This window comes from Durotheca rogersii (assembly GCF_024521655.1).
Source record: "Durotheca rogersii strain YMJ 92031201 chromosome Unknown GGS23scaffold_9, whole genome shotgun sequence".
Taxonomy (NCBI): Eukaryota; Fungi; Ascomycota; class Sordariomycetes; order Xylariales; family Xylariaceae; genus Durotheca; species Durotheca rogersii.
In genome coordinates, this window is record NW_026251240.1 from 1,046,427 (window position 1) to 1,065,829 (window position 19,403).

Consider the following 19,403-nt stretch of genomic DNA (forward strand, 5'->3'; position numbering starts at 1 on the left):
CGCGATTAAATATTACTTATTATCGATTATATTTTATTACCGCGTAGCCTCGGGTATATAGTTTAAGCGCTAAAGAAGTAGCTTTACGCGTAGGTAACGTATTACGATAATAAATTCGAAGACGGCATAGGGTAACCCGACGTAATAGCGGTAACCCTTTTCCTATTCCTTTACTTTCTTCGTTAATAATATAATTATAACTAACGGATTTAACGGTAGCGCTAAAACTAGCGCCCCGAAGGCGACTTCCTCGAGTACTTACGCGAGAGCTAACTCGTCGAAGCCGACCTTTACGTACGCTTACGTTAGAATAAGCGCGAGAGTTAGTTCGTCGAGGCCGACCTTTACGCGCGTTTACGCTAAAACTAGCGCTAGAGTAAGTATAAGTACGTCGAGGCCGACCTTTACGGCCTTTTACGCTAGAACCTCTTACGCTAAAACTAGCGCGAGAATAACCGTACCTAGGCCGACCTTTTAATTAAACCTCCCCCTTAAATACCGCTCGCTTTTAAGAACTTAGTAGCGTTTTTAATCGTTAAAGCTCGTTTATAATTAAGCCGCTACGGTAGGAGGGAGACCTTAACGCTAACGCGGTTAGCGATATCGATTACGCGATTCTAATACGGTTTTAATTAGCGCTAGAATAGGAACGACGTAAATATTATAGTCGTTACGGGAAATATTAATTTAATATGGATTTAAATACCGCGGGTATTTATAAGCGTTATCGTAATAAAAACTAGAAAAAGCGCGTAGATAAGCCCTTCTTTTTTAACGTAAGTAATTATTTTAACTTTAGTATTCTTCCTTCTTTTAATTTACTATTAAAGCTAATAATAATCGAAGAATTATTTATTACGCGGATTTACGTAGTAATAAATATATTTATAATCCGCGGCTAGTAATATAAATATCGCGGCTACGTCGTATACTTTATACGTAACGTTAGTAAAGTATACGACTATCTTCCCCTCCTTTCTTAGTATCTTAATATCGTTTTATTACGCCTACGCGAACTAGCGTAAAATCCTAAGTAAATAACCTAGTTTCGAACTAAGTTTAAAATACGCCGGCGCGTTATCGAGGTATGGCTTAAGTATCTAAGATATAATTACCCGGGTTATAAAGACTTTAAATAAAATCGCGCCGCGTTAGAAGAGTTACTTAACGACGGTAATGTTTTTAAGTAGCTTAATATTTAAGACTTCGTCGATAACGGTTAAGCGCTCTAGATTAGCCTAGTTACGGAAGGCGACCTAAAAAGATTAGAGGCTTAATACGATAAATTTATTATACTAAACGTTACGTTAAAATAAATTAAGATAAAATGTTTAAAATTAGAATTAAAGGAGGCGCTTATTTTTAAAGGTTATCCCGTTAAGCTTATAGGTACCTATTATTTATCTATGCCTTTTATTCGCTAGACCCTTATTAACGAATTTATACGTTTAACTACGTTATTTTTATTAGCGTTTCCTACCTTATTTCCGCGTAAAGAAGCTAAATTTATATATCTAAGGTAGCGTAAGATCGATTTCGACGATTAGGTATAATACGTTATACGTTAACGCGATAATCGATTCGCGTAATACCTTACTTTCCGCTTTATCGCGCTTAATATACTTATACGCTAATAAACGATAATAGTAAGTAAATATTTCGTAAGGAAAAAAGGCGCTTAATAGTAATAAATTACGCGATAAAATCTCAAGTAAGCGTTAAAAAACCTTAAGAATACCGAGGCTAATACGTTATTAAGGAGTATTACGCGCGCTATAGTTTATTTAAAGGATACGCGGCTTTTTTAATTTAAACGAAAACGTAAGTACGTTACTTTTACTAAATACCTTAAGGTTTCTAGCGCTTTTCTTACCTTAAGCCTTATTAATCTTTACTAGCGGAGCCTTTTTTAATATATATTACGCTTTTAAGAATAGCTTTCCTCCCTTAAAATCTAACGCATGCGCTTATCCTACGAGCTATTAAAAACTAATCCCTATATTACCGCGTAGTATTTTTACGTTCGGAATTAGCTCTTCCGTAATATCGTTTTAGTTAAGAAGTTCGGCTTACGCGATTATTAATATCGATACGAATTTTAAGGGCGCGGGAATACGTATTACTACGGGCTATTTTAATTCGAAGGTAATCCGTTACCTAATATAACCTTTTTCGAATAGCGCTAAAACTACGCTCGTATTTAGAGCTATTACGCTTTTACGGTTAACCTAGAGCCGCGCCGGCGCTTAGATTAAAATAAAGGTAATTTATTCGTACTACGGCCTTTAAACGCGCGGTTATCGTTTCGTTAGCTCTCTTAAATTATTAATCGTTATTAACGTTATAAATACTCCCCCGTATATTACCTCCGTATTAATAAGCGTAAAGCGCGAGAAGCGGGATAGGGTAATAACGTTTTACTACCTTTAAAATGCCGATTTCTTTTCCCGCGGCCGTACCGCGCTTACGCCGAGATTATTATACGGCCGTATAAAACCTAGTAGTTATTTAAAGCGTAACGTAACGACGAATAATTAAATTAATATAATCGAATAATTACCTTTACTTAGCTAGCTAATATCGATATTTCGCCTTATACTAACGTAGAAGCTATTATAAATTACGTAGCGAAGTATTACTTTAAAGCGGAAATTAAAACCGATAATTATAGCGTCCTTATTAAGTAAATCCTTTTAAAGGTTTTTAACGTAAATCTTCTTCTCTTTTTTATATCGAAGTTAATAAATAAATTAATTAGGAAGCGAGATTACTTTACGTAAGAGGTTTATTATATATTATATAAGCTATCCTTATAAGTTAATTCGCGTATTATACGTAACGTAAATTACCGGCCCTTAGCGGAATAAGATTATAGCCTCGAGCTCGGCTCTAGCGACGTTTTTAGCGGGCGTAATACTTATAAGAAGTATCTCTAACGCGATTTAAAGGTACTAGAGGTTATTAAATTAAGCTTCTTTTACTTCGTATCGATTTAGAATTTTAATAAGCTATACGCTTACGATTAACGCCTTTTTTAACGTAACGTAGAAAAGCGTATACTTAATTATTACCTTATTTACCGCGTAAATAAAGGCCCTAGCGAGCTAGAATCGTTTTACCGCGTTAAGCTTATATTAAATTATCCGTATATTAACGAGGACGAGTTACTTTTAATTAACGGTACTTAATTTTTAACGTATATACTAGCGTATACGCGATATTAAATAACCTATTAATACGAGGATAACTATTACGGCGACTTTCCCGGACCCGACGAAGAGAAGTTCGAGTTCCTAAAGGAAGAAGAGTAGGCTTTAAACGAAAAGGATTAGGCTAAACTAGCGCGTCTACTCCCGAATTAAGCGCTTACGTAGGAAATATTTAACGTACTTAGGAATAAAGATATCGACGTAAACTACGATTAAGCTATATACGTAGCCCGATATAAGTACCCTTACTTCTACGATTTTACTTATTAGCGCGAGATAATAAGTACTACGGATACGCCGGAGTAGGAAATCGTTTCCCTAGATATCCGTAATACGTTAAATCCGGAATAGAGGTTAATTTACGATACCGTTCTCGGTTACGTATAAAGTCGTAGCTAAAACTAGCTCTTATTTTAAATCGACGGTAGTAGCGGTACTAAAAAATCGTATCTAATTAAGATTTTAGCCTCTTACGTTCGTTAAGCTTTTACTTAAGACTCGGTAGCCCTTACTATCCTAACTAACGCTACGAATAATAACATTCGCGGGAAAACGATATATTCTTTCTTTCGTTTACCCGTAAAACGTAGCTTTAAACCGCTTTCTAATAACGCTTTCGCTAAGGTATAACGACGCCTTATTAACCTTCGCTATTTAATTATCGACGAAAAGAATATATTAAAGCTACGTATACTTAGGTTTATTAACCGCCGTTTACGGTAGATATTTCCGCGTAGCTCGCGGGTTTTTAATAGCGTAAATATAATCTTAATCGGCGACTTCTTTTAATTATCCCTAGTATTATTAAAGCTTATCTATATTTTTAATTCGACGTATCTTTCGGTAGACGAATTCGTCGGTTATAATACGTATAAAGCTTTTTCTAAGTCGGTATTTCTATCGGTAGTTTAACGCTAGGTAAGCGAGGACTAAGCGCCTTTTCGAAAAGCGCTAAACGAGTTACGCTTAACGTAAGTCTCCGCCGAGTCGTTTTAGCTCTTATTTACGAGAGTAGCCGCGGTACTAACTAAGTAAAATCGTTTCGGCTTTAAAGAAGCGGTACGTATATATTTTACGCGTAAAAAGGTACTTTAATATAATTTTAACTATCTCGTAACGCTTAATTCGCTAGTTATTTAAACGTACGTTATTCATTACGGCCGAGAAGCGTTAAACGCGCCTAGCGACCTAGCCGGTAACCTCTCCTTTAAGCTATTACTTTATATAAGCGCTTAAATAATGTTATTACGTAATATTTCTTCCGAAATACGGCTTATAAATAGCTCCTAAGGCTTTATTTACGATATAAGTTAAGCGTAAGGCGCTAATCCTAAACGTAAGCCGCTAATAATAATTATAGTAGCTTTCGACGATTACGACGGACCCGGGTTTAAAAATACTTAAGGAAATAAGCTACGCGATTCTCGAGGGAAAAAGGTAGTATTAATATTACGCGAGCGCTAGGAATTCGATTATAAAGGTATCTCTTATATACGAGAATAATTTCCCCTAACTATTTTATACGTAATAACCGTTTATAAAGCGTAAGGTATTACTATTCTTTACGCTATCGTTAGAATTATAGAGAAGGAATTCGCGTTAGGGTTAAATTACGTCGCCTACTTTAGGGTTACTTCGTTATAAGGCCTAATATTCGACGAGCCGTTTTATAGGAATACGGTATATAAAGAGCTAATAAATAGTAAGTTTCTTTTTACGTTCGCTAATATTTAAACTAATATATATTTCGTAAGTATAAAAGCTAAGCTAGAAGATAAAGATTTCCGTTTACGTATATAGCTATTTACTTAACTTCTATACTTACTACGATACCCTTATAAATAACGTACTCTAGCGTTATAGATAACGAATAAGAGTAACGTATATACGTTAATTTTATCGAGCGAGTATAGTTTATAATACTTTAATTAATCTTTATATAGCTAAACCGCGTAGAAGTAAAGAGTACGGGTATAAAAGTAACGTAGATATATTATTTTCTATATAGGAGTACGTTTCTTTTACTTTAATTACGGAGCGTTTCTTAAAGTACGCCGCTTCTTCCTAACGTATAAAGATATCGCGACTTCCTTAGTAACTAGCGCCGTACCTTCCTTTAATCGCGACTTCCTATAACACTTCCTTATTTACGAAATAAAATAACCTATTTCCTATTATTAATTACTTTTACTATTTCCTTTCCTTTTTCCTTACGCCTCTTATTCTTCCTATAACTACGTAAGTTTAAACCTTCGTATATAGCTAATTAAGCTTAAAACGAACGCTAACGATATTTCGTAGTCTTTTATTTAATGAAATAAGATTAGAGTAGTTAAAAAAAGTAAGAAATTTAATACGCGCGCGATGGATTTAATTAATTAGAATAATATTTAAGATTTCGACTACCGAGCTTACTAACCTAAGCTTCGATTAATTATCGGCTAGCGACGCCTGCCGCGTAGCTAGTATTAATATTACGATAGGTAGTATTAACGGCTTAGCGGCCGCCGGCGGCGGTAGTAACCCTTCCTTTCTTAGTATATTTTATAAAGTAAGTTATACTTTACGAACTTTATAGTATAAAAAAAAGTACGCGATTAAGTAATAATATACGTAGGCGTTAATTTTATTATATAAAATCTACCTATAAACCGAGTCCGCTCCTTTACTAGTAACGACGACGACGACGACGACGACGATAGCGACGACGGTAGCGACGACGGTAGCGACGACGACGGCGACGAGGAAAGAGCGTTACCTTATAAGGTATGCTTTAAACGAATTAATCGATTATAAGCGAACGCTTACGTAAAAAGAACCGGTATATAAAATAACGTAGAAAACGCGGAAAGTTATATATACGCGATAATTAATAAGTATGTTACGTAGCTGGCGAGAGCTAAGCTTAGGTTAATAGGTTATTCGTAAGGAAAGTAATGGAATAAGGGTAAGAAGGTATATATTAATTAATTAAAAAAGAAGGAAAGTTATTAGAGAGTATAGAGCGATTTATAGGTATATATAATAGTGCTTAGCTAGCTTAGGTAAGCTAGGTAGTTCTTATTAGGGGTATATATTTACGTGATATATCCCTTAGTTAAGCTTACGATAGTAAGGTTAACTATAGTCCTTTGCTTACGATAGTGGCCTAAGGGGTTGTTCCTTAGTTTTATTATGTTTCGTTAAGGTTAATCGATTATTAGGTACCTTATTTCGGGCTCTTTTATATTTCTTTATTCGTATATATTTCGGTTTATTACTAGTGGTATTTTCTTTTAAGTTATATGCTTTTCGTATCCCTTATTTAGTACTTTATAGTTTATTATAAATGAAAATAATTATTCGTATAATTATTCGTATAATTATTTACTTTCGATTAAGCGGTAGTTAATTATATAAGTAATGTAATAGTAGTAATAGTAGTAGCTTTAGTATTAATACTAGGATTTAATTTCCTTTATTATTATCGCGTACGTTCGCGCGCGTTACTTATGCTAACCGATTCTGCCGTTTTTCTTACGAAGGCGGTTAAGTATAAATATATCTCGGATTTTTCGCTCTCGAATTAAGCGTGCTTTTCTTTTTCCCTTTCTTTCCTAGGTTATTTATTATAGGTATATATACCTAACTATAATTAAGTAATTCCATTAATTACGCGATCGTAAGTTAATATAATTAGTAAAGTTTCGTTAATTTATTATCGTAAGGTAAGTTTACTTCCTTTATAGTTTACGTAGAGCGTAGCTCGCGTATTATACGAGTCGTAATATATTTTCATTAAGCGACCGTAGGATAATATCTTAGCTTATCGCGGTAAGGGTTATTATTTATAATTAATATATTACTCTTAATATTAAAATATTCTAGGACGATAAAGCGATCGTTAGTTACTTTATATTAATAGGTAGGGGATTATTCGAAATGATTTATTTATTACTTATTCGTTATTTACCGGTAGTAGTATAATGCCGTAATTAACGATCTTTTAGTATATCCGATACTTAAGAGCTTCGTAAGATAGTACTAACGCTTTAAGGTATCGTAGCCTCGCTAGAGTAAAAGGTATTCGGTTTCTTCGCTACGAATACCTAGCCTTTTACCTCCTATATACGTACGGGAAGTAGCGCTAGAACTTCGGCCGGTAGTTAAGCCCGCCGCGGAGGGATATCCTTTATTCCTAGGTCCGGGGCCTTAGTTATCGTTTAATTCCTTAAGGACCCTTTTATCGACGAAGGTAACGTCGATATAATTATGCCTAGCGTTTTAGCGTAACGTACCTAGGCCTTAATAACTCGCGTTTCTTAAGGTACCGTATCCCGAGTTATTAAGGTTTCTATTAACGAATTCTTTAAAGAGGAATCCTCCGAGGAAGACTTCCCTTTTTTATACGAAGGAATAGTCGAGGAAGGCGACCGCCCGGCTATATTAATTACTCGTAAGGTTCTTTCGCGTAAAACCCGAGCCTAAACTTACGTATATTAGATTACGTTTTTTAATAATATCGCCGTTACTCGCGTAACCTAAGCGATCGTTATTATTATTATACCGATCCGTAATAATATCGTAAGACGAGGACGAGAATAGGAACGAGGCCGTAGCGCTTCCTCGGCTTCCGGAGTTATTACCGCTTCCGTTACTTCCTCTAGCCCGGCCGCTCCGGCGGTCCCGTTTAATACCTTCGTTATTCCGGCCGTTCCTGCTTTTACTACCGTCGCCCTAAGAATTACTTTAGTTATCCGTAATCGAGAATACGGAGTTCGTCGTATAGTTCTTTACTTAAGTTACGTACGTAATACGGCTTAGAATAGGTTTATTAGAGAGTACTTCGATTCTTTCTAAAGTACCGGCCGTTATTACCGCTACTTATTCGGTTACGCTTACGTATCTTTATAAGTATTCTTACTTCCGTATATCGAGGTTTAGAATTAATATTATATAAGGCCGACGCTTTAGTTCTATCGGTTATTTATTTTATCGTCGCCCGTATCGAGTCCTCGGTTAATATATAAGCTTTATTTTACGTTAGTTAGTATTTATTAACGTTATTTATAGGCCTTTAAACTTATTACGATAATAAAAGAACTCTTAACCCTTTATTAGGATAGGAAGTAGATATCCGCGGTTCCCGAAACCGTAAAGTCGCGACGAAGCGTAGTTAATTCCGGTTAATTTACTTAGCTAGGCGTAAGTCTTTCGGTTATCGGATTATCGACCGCCCTTACCGTATTCGCCCTTAGCTTTATACTTATTAATTCTTTTATTACTTTAGCTAGCGTAAGTAACGTTTTCGCCGGTTTATCGACCGTAGTATCTAGCGTAGCTTCGTTCGTTATCGCCTCCGAATAGGAGTTAGATATAGAGATAGAAGACGTTAGAGGAAGGGAAAGGGGAGAAGAGACTTCCGAAGACGAAGAGTAATTTTTTAAGGAAGTAATATCTAAGATCGCTCGCGTTCCCGCGTTTATTTCTTTCGAGTAATACCTATACGAAGTATTATACCGATAGGCCGACCGCTTATACGAGGAAATTATCGAATATTAAAACGAACCCGCTAGTACTTATATTTCCCGTTAATCCGGCTTTACTTATTACTTCCGTAATTAAGTTCTTTATTTTAAAGTAGCTTTTCTATATTAAGATCTAGGAGTAATACGAGTTCGGTATTTAACGGTAAGGAGAGCTATCTTTATATAGCGGTAGTATTTTATACCTATATATTAATTAATTAAGGGAAGAATTTACGTACCGTTAGTACTTACGGCGATTCTTTAAGTATTATTATGATTATTTTTCCGTAAGCGTCCTATAGGTTAAGTAATGCTTTAAAGTATTCGAACGATTAACGTAATAAAGCTTTCGTAAGTCCGTTTATTAGCATTTAGTTAGTAAGGAGATAAATTACTTCGAAGGTATCCTTTTGGTATTCCTAACGTAGCTATATATTTTATATGTTTATATAACGTAGCCTGGTATTAATTCTTTCTTTCTTTTCTATTATTAGTCTTATCGTTTACTAGTTATCGCTATATATCCTCTAAGGTTTTCCTAGCTCTAAGGTAATATTCCTAAAGAAACGTTTAAGAGCTATCGTTTTTTTAGTTATATGCTTTAGTACGAGTAGTTTAGCTTTAATCGTCGATATCGATATTATATTCTAGCGAACGGCTCTTTATATAATCGGACCTTTAAATAAGGATATTACGTATCCTTAAGACGACTTTCTTAACTTAAAATCGTTTATAAACGAAGCGTTATTATTAATTAAGAATATCTAAGCGTTATTACTTTTATCTTTATACCTTATGCTAAGGAAGCGAGTAGTATATAGGTATTTAATCGTTTAATTAATCGCTTTAAAGTACTAAGGTCCTAGATTAGTTAGGAAATAGGATAGTTAGGACGTTACGAAAGCGACGTTTAGGCGTATTATAATTACGCTATAAAGTAATAACCCTACTTTCTTCTGGTATTTCTTAACTTATTATTTCGAAGTAACGCTTATATACTTTATTAGCTCGGTAATTAATAGTAGTATTATCGGAAATTAACTATTATCCGTTAGTTTAAAGCGTTTAGTAATCTTTTCGATATAAGCGTCGTATATTAAGGTTATAGTTCGTGCTTTGCGATTACGTATTACCTTGATCCCTAAATATTACTTTACCGGTTTAAGTTCTTTCGTTTTATAGGTATCCTTTAACCCCTGAGCTACCTTTTAGGCTATCGCTTTTAAGCTTTTATAATTTATAATTAATATATCGTTTACGTATATTAGTACGAAGACTTTTCGTTTTTTTATATAGAATAAGTACGGCTTCTCTGGAGAGCTTTGAAGTCTTAAGCGGTTAAGGGTACTTTCGATTTCCTTGAATTAAAGTAGGGGTAAATCTTTAAACCCGTATATTATTTTTATAGCGAGGGCGTATTTTTCCTCTTCCTTAAATCCGTTTGGTAATTCTATAGGTATAAGGTCGCTTTCCGGTTTTACTACGTTAAGGAATGCGTTTTTAATGTTATATTAATTGACTTCGAGGTCGAATTAGGCTGCGATAGTTATTATTATACGGAACGATTTCGTTACTAACGTAGTTACGTAAGTATTCTCGAGTAACTCTTTAGGTTATAAATTTCCTCGCGTTATTAAACGCGACTTATAGGTAGTAAGGAAATTATCTTCGTCGAATTTATAGTCGAAGATTTATATTAATAGAATTAGCTTTATTTTTATCCGTTTGCGATTAATAATATGCTATATTTTAATACGTAGGAAGGCTTTGATTTTAGATCTAGCGTTCTCTTTAAATCGCTTTCCTAATGAATACTTATTTAGGTCCTTTTATATCTTTAGCGGTTTAAGTAAATCGTTACGGTAAATTCTTATTTTATTAGGCGATACGCCTAATCGTTCGGCCTTTATTTAATTAACGGCTGCTACGAAAATTAAGTATAGCGTAATATATTTATCGTAGTTCTTTATTTATTACCCTTTTAGTTAATTAAGCTAGAAGGTTGTTACGAAGTCGAACTAGCGATCTCTTAAGAGGTTGCTCTTAGCCGTTAGGTTATCCGATGTTACGTAGACTTTAGTACTTAAGCTACTTATTACTTTATTCCTTTCCGGGCTTTCTTTTTTTTTCCTTTTATTATAACGAATAGTAGGAGGATGGACCTTTCTTTTACGTTACTTACGCTAAGTGGTTTACGGGGATAGGTTATATTACTTTTCTTTTTCGGAGGAAGTATACGTTTTTTTAGTTAATTATTCTAGAGGCTATTCCCGAGTATTTATTCCGTCGGCGAAGTATATTCGTTGCTCCGGACTTTCGGTGCTTTTATTAGTAGCCGTATCTAACTCTGGTTACTTTGTATTTCTTATCGGAGTATTCTTACTTTCCGTAGCTTCCGCGGGTACGATTAGAGTAAGTTTTAGATTCGGGAGCCTATAGGGTATATCCGCTTCTTCGTTTAATTTTTCCTAGGTTTCCGTTTCGAGTTATTTTTATATCTCTTACTTGATTAATTCGAGTAGTTTTATTAGCTTTTGCGGTTATTCGTCTTTAGACCTAGCCGTTTCGTATTTTAAATTATCGGAATTTATCTTTAGTTCTTTTTCTAGAGGCTGCCCCTTTTCCGAGTTAGGACCGGCGGATTAAGTCGTGTTTAGATCTTCGTTACCCGAGGTAGGCTCGCTATTTCCGAGGGGAATTAATTCGTTACTTAGCTTTCGATTAAATGGTACGAGCGAATTTTATAGGTTTAGTACTTCGATAATTAATTAAGTAACGTTATTACTTATACGTATCGAGAGATTTATTCGATTAATCTTTTTTCGTTCGAGTTACTAAGCTTTTAGTTTATTTATCTAGCTATAAAACGTTTCTTCGTTAAAAACTATATCCTTAGTTAGGATTACTTTACTTAGTTTAGGAACCTAAATTCGGTATAGGTTATTAGTATAATATCTTATTAAATACCCGATATAAGTTCGTAGGTTTACTTTAAATCCTTTCTTATTAAGGTCTTAGGTACGTTCTTTTATTAAGGGATACGCGCGATATCCGTATGTATAGATATCGTTTTAGTTCGGTCGTAGGTCGCTTGTTAGCTTTCTTATTACCTCTGGAGTATACTATCTAAAGTATTACTTAAACTAGGTATTTAAGAGCTCGTAAGGTATGCGAAGATTATAAGCTTAGCTAGGGCTAATGTTAATTAGATATGCCGCGGCTTTAACGGTTTCCGGCTATAGTTTCTTTAGTAGCCTTACTTTAATCCTTATTTTAATCGATTTAACGATAATAGTTTATTTAGCTTTCTTTCCCTTACCGGTTAGCTTTTTAGTATTAGCCGGCGGGAGTTCGAGATTAATGCCTTTTTTTATTACCTAGATCTTATATCCGGATATATTTTTAATACTTATTATTAAGCGTTCGTTATCGTAGCGTATCTTATAGATTAAGAGTCGGAATTATTTCCGAACCTATCTTTTAAAGAGTCGAAGAGTTCTTATTACTAGTAGACCTTGCTTACTTTTTAGGGTCTTAACCTATAATATTTCGTTAAATTTATCCTTAATTACGATAAGTTATTTAGATCCGTCGTAACCTTCCGGGTAGTTAAATAGATCCTAGTATACCTTTTAAAAAGGACGTAGCGAGCGATATATTAATAAACGGCGCGAGATTACTCTCTTACCTATCGCTTAATTATAATATTCGTACTTAATTATAGGTATATCGTTAATCTTAACGTTCCGGGCGTTTTTAACGAGGGCTTTAAGCGCCTTAGGATTAAGATGCCTTATTCGCTAGTACTAGAATACCTCGGAGTCTTTTTTTAATTTAGTAGTATCTTTTGATCTTCTTTACCGGACGTTTCTTTCCGGGAAATAAGGTATTATTACGATCGACGCTACGTTACGTAGAATGTTCGATGGTATTATAGATAGTATTACGGGTAGGATTTACGAATAAGAAAAGAATTATTTAAATTTAAAAAAGATTAGGTTAAAGCGTCGCTCTAGCTTTCTTATTATAGTACTTTTCTCGAGGGTTTTATTCCTTAAAGTATAATTTAAACCGTAAAACTAAATACCTATACTACGAAGTTTTACTTTAGAGATAATATTAACGTAGAAATCTTTAATAAGTACGACGTCCTTAAGCTTTAGATTAAAGGTAGGCTTATTAGATTAATTTAAGATATATTTCTCGATAATCTTACGACCCGTATTAGTAATAGGAAAGCTCGTAGTATTAGCCTCGACCGTTTATCCGTCTCTAGCGGGAACGAACGACCCTTTTATTAGAAGATTACGATTATTAATAAGGTAGATTGCTTTATAGTTATCGAAGACGGTACTTTCCGATAGTAGGTATCGGACTAGGTTTATAATAGAATAGATCTTAATTTAGGTAGATAGGTATATGATACGTAGGTCGATTATTATTACGTTAATATTAGTTAGCTAGGTAGTAGAGTTATTTCCTTTCTCGTTTCCGGAGCGATTATTAGATATATTATTTACGGGAACGTTTTATCCCTAGCGGTTGATTTAGTTTCGGAGCTTAGCGTATTTAGGTAAGTCGTATTTAGCCTTAATTTTTCGTATGATATTAACCGGGATCGGCTTTAGGTTACGTATAGATTAATTAGTAACGGATTTCTATAGGATTTTATAAGAGCGAGTTACTTATAAGTATAGTTTATTTCTAGATTTATAAGGGTATTCGTAGTTCGTTACTTTTCCTTAGCCGCTACTATTACCTAATTTCGGTTCTAGAGTCGGTCCTTAGTAGGTTATTACGAAAATTCTATAACTTAATTTACTTTTTTACTTATTTTCGGTAGTAAGAGCGCTAAATACGATGTTTAATTACTTAAAGGTCTTTAGTTATTCGCCGAGTTTATTAGCTTTAATGAAAGCGATTAATACCCGTATGGCTTAGTCGATTACGATCTTAGCCTTAATTATTTCGAGGAAATCCTTTGCTCCTATAACGCCTTTAATTTCGTTAATATAATAGGCGCGAGCGCGAAGGAAGGTATGTTATTATATAACGTAGAATTACTTAGGATTATAGGTACCTGCTTTTATTTTCTAAAGTACCTTATGATATTTTCGTTTAACGAGCGTTTTAATAGCGGCTTCGGTAGGAGTAATTTACTTACGGAAAATCTTTACGAGATTTTAAATAGTCGGGTTAAGGTTTAGGAACTATATTTCCATATTAACTACCTTAAGAAAACCTATAGAAATAAATACGAGAATCTAGCTATAGAGGACCTTATATTACTTATTAGTAGCTATAACCTAAGCTTCGATCGTTATTTACTAGGAGACGAGCTTATTATACGCTGCCGTTTATTACTTTCGAGTTCGTACCTTAGGCTTTAGTAGTTAATTTCCTCGGTCTTCGGTTAGGATCGACGCTTATTCGTAGATAGCTTTCTTATAGTTTTCTTTAAGGAGTTCGTTCTTTTAAGTAATATATTCCTTAAGAGTACTTACTACGACTCGAGTAGCGTTAAACTTAGCTCTATTTAGATTAACGTCCTTTTAGATACCGAATTAAATAACTATCGATTTAAGCGTAAGGAATTAACGTAACTATTTATCGTAAGCTCGTAGGTAAACGTTAATAGGAATCTTATTTAAGGAGAATTCGGACGTATTAGTCGTTATAATAAAATAGGTAAGCGATTATTTATTACTAGATATAAGGATAGAGTACCGGTATAGAAATAAGAAGGAAGTATAATCGTAAGATTTAAGAAATAGATAAATGTATTACTTACTTATATTAAAATAACTTAAGTAATAATAGCTCCTTAAAAGTACCCCGGGCTTATAATTATTACGTAGCTAGCGAGAGCTAAGCTTAGGTTAATAAGTTATTCGTAAGGAAAGTAATAAAATAAGGGTAAGAAGGTATATATTAATTAACTAGAAAAGAAGGAAAGCTATTAGAGAGTATGGAGCGATCTATAGGTATATATAGTAGTACTTAGCTAGCTTAGGTAAGCTAGGTGGTTCCCACTAGGGGTACATGCCTACGTGACAAAGTATAAAAAATAATCGCTACTACTATTATTATAAGGGCTATTACGTTTACGCTAAGGTACCCCGGGAGGCCGAGCTAGAGCTCGTTAAATTTATAGAATTAAAAAAAGCTTTCGATTTTAAAAAAATTAATAAAAAGGTACGTTAATATATAATAAAGTACGCTAACGTAGAAATTTTAATTTAAAGTAGGCTTTTAATAAAGTCTATAAGAAAACTAGAAAAGTAATCCGGAAGGCGGAAAAGCGGGTTATAGAGTAATAAGGATTAAATATTAACGCTCTTTTTAGTAACGAATTATTACGAGAAATCCTACGTATATTACGAGAAAAAAATACGGGTACGTAGAAAAAAGTAGAAAAGAAACGTAGAAAGAAGTAATAAAGATATAAGTTTAAGGGGTTCGTAGTTTTATTAGGTATAACGCCCTTTTTTAATATAGAAATTACGTACCTACGTAATTTTAACTTTAAAAAAAATTTTCTATACTAGATTTCTTTTATGTTTTATTCTTTTTAAATTCGTTTTACTATATACGTTTTTTATCGTAAATAATATACGCTTTACTTAATATAATATACGTTAACGTAAAAATTTAAACTAGTTTCGAATTTATAAAAAATAGTTTCGTATGAACTATAAGTTTTCTATATATAATTTCTTGCGTTTTCTAGGTTTTCTATAATAAATAAAGTTCGTAGCTCTAAAAATCGTTATTAAATAAACTAAGTATACTTTCTATATCTCTCTATCCTCCGGATAAGTTATTATTTTTAGCGTTTACGTTAAAAATAAGCCCGAATTATTCTACGAAGTAGAATAATTCGGGCCTTATTTTATATAAACCTATATAAAATACCTAGCTCGCGAAGGGGTAGTCTAGCTTACCTATTGGCCGACCTAACCAGAGGGTAGCTCCTTCCCTACGTATAATTAAATATTCAACCTGCACCTTCCTACCTACCACACCCCTAGGGTGTACGTACCGAAAAGTGGAGTTTTTTCCCAGTTGTAGCTATGCGACTCCGTAGATAAGACCCCATGTACCTAATGGTAGATATTCTTTTTATCACAATTCTTTTACATACCTCTCTCTCTGTCTCTCTTCTCCCTCCCTAGCGCCAAATCGGAATTCATTTCTACTTCTTCACTAAAACGACCAACGACATCTTCGCCTCCTTTCTTCCCCTCCCCCCGCCAAAACATCTAAAGCACGAATAGTCCTATCCTCTCGAGGATACGACCCCTATCGGGAGGGGGATGAATGAGGATCTCCAGCGGGAGGTGTAGCCCGCGCCTCCTGAGATCGCTTGCGACCGCCCTCTCCGCTCCCCGCCGCGGGGGCTGGTGTGGCTTTTCCACGGGGCTCGCTGCGGCGAGTCTCAAGACGATGGACGGGGACCGGCTCGCGTACGAGCGGTGGACTAAGGCGGCGCTGATCGCCCGGGTGCGGAAGCTGGAGGAGGAGCTGCTCCGCGCGGGGGGGGCCCAGCCGCCGGAGGAAGGCGGCGAGCTCGCCGCAGGCGGCCCGTCGGACAGCCAACCGCCGCCACCGAAGAAGAAGAAGGTCGCGCGCAAGATCGACGCGTCCAAGTACTCGATGCGGCTGGTGGCCTTCAAGCTGGCGTACCTGGGCAAAGACTTCGGCGGCTTCGAGTTCTCGGCCGACGCCAACGCGCCGTCCATCGAGGAGGAGCTCTGGAACGCCCTCGTCAAGGCCTGCCTCATCTTCCCCGAGCGCCCCGAGGTCGTCGACTGGGAGCCCTGGGGCTACTCCAAGTGCGGCCGCACCGACCGCGGCGTCAGCGCGTTCGGCCAGGTCATCGCGCTCCGGGTCCGGAGCAACAGGCCCTTGAGACGCGAGGAGAAGCTGGCGGCGGCGGCGGCAGCGACGCAAGCAGGCCTAGGGGCAGGAGAAGGAGGTGACGAGGCCGAGCAAGCTTCCGAGTGCGAATTCGACGACGTCCGAGACGAGCTTCCGTACTGCCGGATGCTGAACCGGCTCCTGCCGCCCGAGATCCGGATGCTCGCCTGGTGCCCCACGACGCCGGCTGACTTTTCAGCGCGGTACGACTGCGGCGGGCGGCAGTACCGCTACTTCTTCACGCAGCCGGCCTTCTCACCGCTGCCAGCGCATCTCGAGAACCCAGAGCTTGCTGCCGCCGGCGTCGCGGGCGCCGCGGTCAAGGGCGGCTGGCTCGACATTGAGGCCATGCGCGCGGCTGCCAAGAAGTTCGAAGGCGTCCACGACTTCCGTAACTTCTGCCGTGTCGACGCGAGCAAGGTGACCATGAACTTTGAGCGGCGCATTTTCGAGAGCGACATCGTCGAGCTCCCCGGCGCCGAGACGGGGCTGCCGCACCTCGACCGCGACGAGTTCCGGCCGGACGCCGCCACGGGCCTCGTGCCGCCGGCGTCGGCGCGCCGGGCCCCGAGCGTCTACTACTTCCACGTCCGGGGCCACGCGTTCCTGTGGCACCAGATCCGGTGCATGGTGGCGGTGCTGTTCCTCGTGGGGCAGGGGCTCGAGGCGCCGTCGATCGTGGACCGCCTGCTCGACGTCGAGGCGGAGCCGCGGCGGCCGAGCTACGTGCTCGCGGACGAGGTGCCGCTCGTGCTGTGGGACTGCGTGTTCCCGCGGGACGGGGTGGCAGACCCCACGCGTGCGCTCCGGTGGGTGTACCTCGGCGAGGAGAACGCCCAGGACAGGTACGGCGCGACGGGCGTCGCGACCCGCGCGTGGGAGCACTGGCGCGAGCGCAAGATGGACGAGATCCTGTCGGCGCAGCTGCTCGGCGCCATCGCCGCCCAGGTCGACGGCGCAGAGGGCCAGCACCGGTCGGCGCCGGCGCGGACCCGCCCCACGCGCTGGGTCTTCGAGGGCGGCAACACGGCCCGCCAGGCCGGCCGCTACCAGCCCGTGCTGGAGAAGCCGCGAATCCCCGCGCCCGAGGAGATCTTCGACCGCGAGGCGCAGAAGAAAGGCTACGCGTCCGCCGCGGACATGAGGGAGGCGCTCGAAAGGAAGAGGGTCGCGGCGAGGGATCTCGCTGCCGCCGAGGCCGAGGCCGAGGCAGCCCAGGTGGAGGCGCCTGTGGCGTTGGACCAGGCGTCCGGATAGAAGATAGAAGAACTGGGTCAACGATCCAAGGAATGAATATTAAGGATGAAATGATAGATTATGTACAAGACAACCCGTTGACACTGTATACGGATGCCGTGTTTCAGATATATCCTTGTGTATCCCCCGAGTAACTCCACGCTCCACCCAATGGCAAATTATAGGTACCTAATAACAATCCGCCAACCTGTCCGCGTCTGCTTTTCTAGCGTCCTCGACCATCTGCGTATCGTTCCGAACTAGCCATCTGCGGCATTCCCCACCGTTACGCTATCCTACTCGACCTGCAGATCCCGGCGGCGGGCCTTCCAGACTCGAGCGCCCTCGGGCGGGGGCAGGGAGGCGGCGGGGGCGCGAGGAGGCGGAGCATCGGTGTCGTAGAGGCACTCGCGGACGCCGCGCCAGACGGCCTCGAGGATGCGGGGGCGGGGGAGGAGGCGGGGGAAGACGAGGAGGAGGTCGTCCTCGCCGTCGACGACGACGGCGAGGTAGTGGCGGACCTCGAAGCCGCGGAAGGCCTCGTGGAGGAGGACGTCGACGATCTTGGCGGTGGGGACGAAGCGGGTGCGGCTGCCGCCGTCGGCCGCCGCCAGCGCCGCCAGCACCGACGCCCCGCTCGACCGCGTCTGGATGCCCAGCCCGCGCAGCACCAGCAGCCGCTCCTCGGCCCCGACCCGCCGCGACAGCGCCCACAGCGCCGCCGCCGCCCCCGGCCCCAGCGCCCACCCCGGCACCGCCCCCGCCGCCCGCGCCACCGCCCGCCCCGCCGCCGTCGCGCCCAGCGCCGCGTCCAGCGCCCCGCGCGCCCGCGAGAACGGCGAGGAGGAGGCGGCGGCGGTGGTGGTGGTGGTGGTGGTGGGCGCGTACGGGCTCTGCGCCCAGCTCGCGTACGCGAGCAGCAGCACGCCCAGCGCCAGCGCCAGCCGCAAGAGGTACACGCCCGCGAGCGCGAGACGCCGCGCCGGCGTCGGCGGCGCCAGCGTCGACACGATGAACTCGGCGGTGGTGGGCGAGGGCCGCCGCGTGCGCAGGTAGGGCGCGGTGGTGAGCATGGCGGCGGGAGGGTTAGGATGTCGACGGGGGGAGGGAAGAGGTGGTCCGAAAGCGCGGTTTGGTGTCGAGAGAGGGGAGGAATGGGTTTGTTTAGTAGGGTACGCGCTACGGCGCTGCGTGCGCACCGCGACTTTAGCAGCGGCCGTCGTGGGCCATCTCGTATGGTGGTAGTGGTGGTACAGGGCGTGATGGAACTCGGCGATGTTGTAGGCAGGTTGGTACCCTAGCTGTAGCGGTGGCTCGATCTGTTGGAGGAAGATTAGGAGGTACTCAAGTACGTAGGTACTCAAGGCGGCCCAACATCGGAGGTAACCTCGCACCGACCCCGATAGCCCGCACTTTACCCGGCAGCGCTGCGAGGGGCGTTTATCAGGCGAGATAGCAACGGCGAATCTTCGACTGTAATGGTCATATCGGTTGAAGGCGCTTGCAATGCTCACGCCGCTACTCCCAATTC

At 40.2% G+C, this 19,403-nt stretch overlaps 2 protein-coding genes across 2 annotated transcripts; one reads left to right on the forward strand and one right to left on the reverse strand.

The window, feature by feature from the left end:
- Positions 1–15,712: 15,712 nt before the first annotated feature.
- On the forward strand, positions 15,713–18,600 carry GGS23DRAFT_567401 (pseudouridine synthase). Its single transcript, XM_051516335.1, has one exon. The coding sequence runs from the start codon at positions 16,037–16,039 to the stop codon at positions 17,891–17,893; it is 1,857 nt and encodes a 618-aa protein (XP_051372228.1). The 5' UTR covers positions 15,713–16,036; the 3' UTR covers positions 17,894–18,600.
- On the reverse strand, positions 18,169–18,945 carry GGS23DRAFT_596694 (GPI-GlcNAc transferase complex, PIG-H component-domain-containing protein; the record flags this gene model as incomplete). Its single annotated transcript, XM_051518512.1, has 1 exon — positions 18,169–18,945. The coding sequence occupies one exon, from the start codon at positions 18,943–18,945 to the stop codon at positions 18,169–18,171; it is 777 nt and encodes a 258-aa protein (XP_051372229.1).
- Between the last annotated feature and the right edge of the window lie 458 nt (positions 18,946–19,403).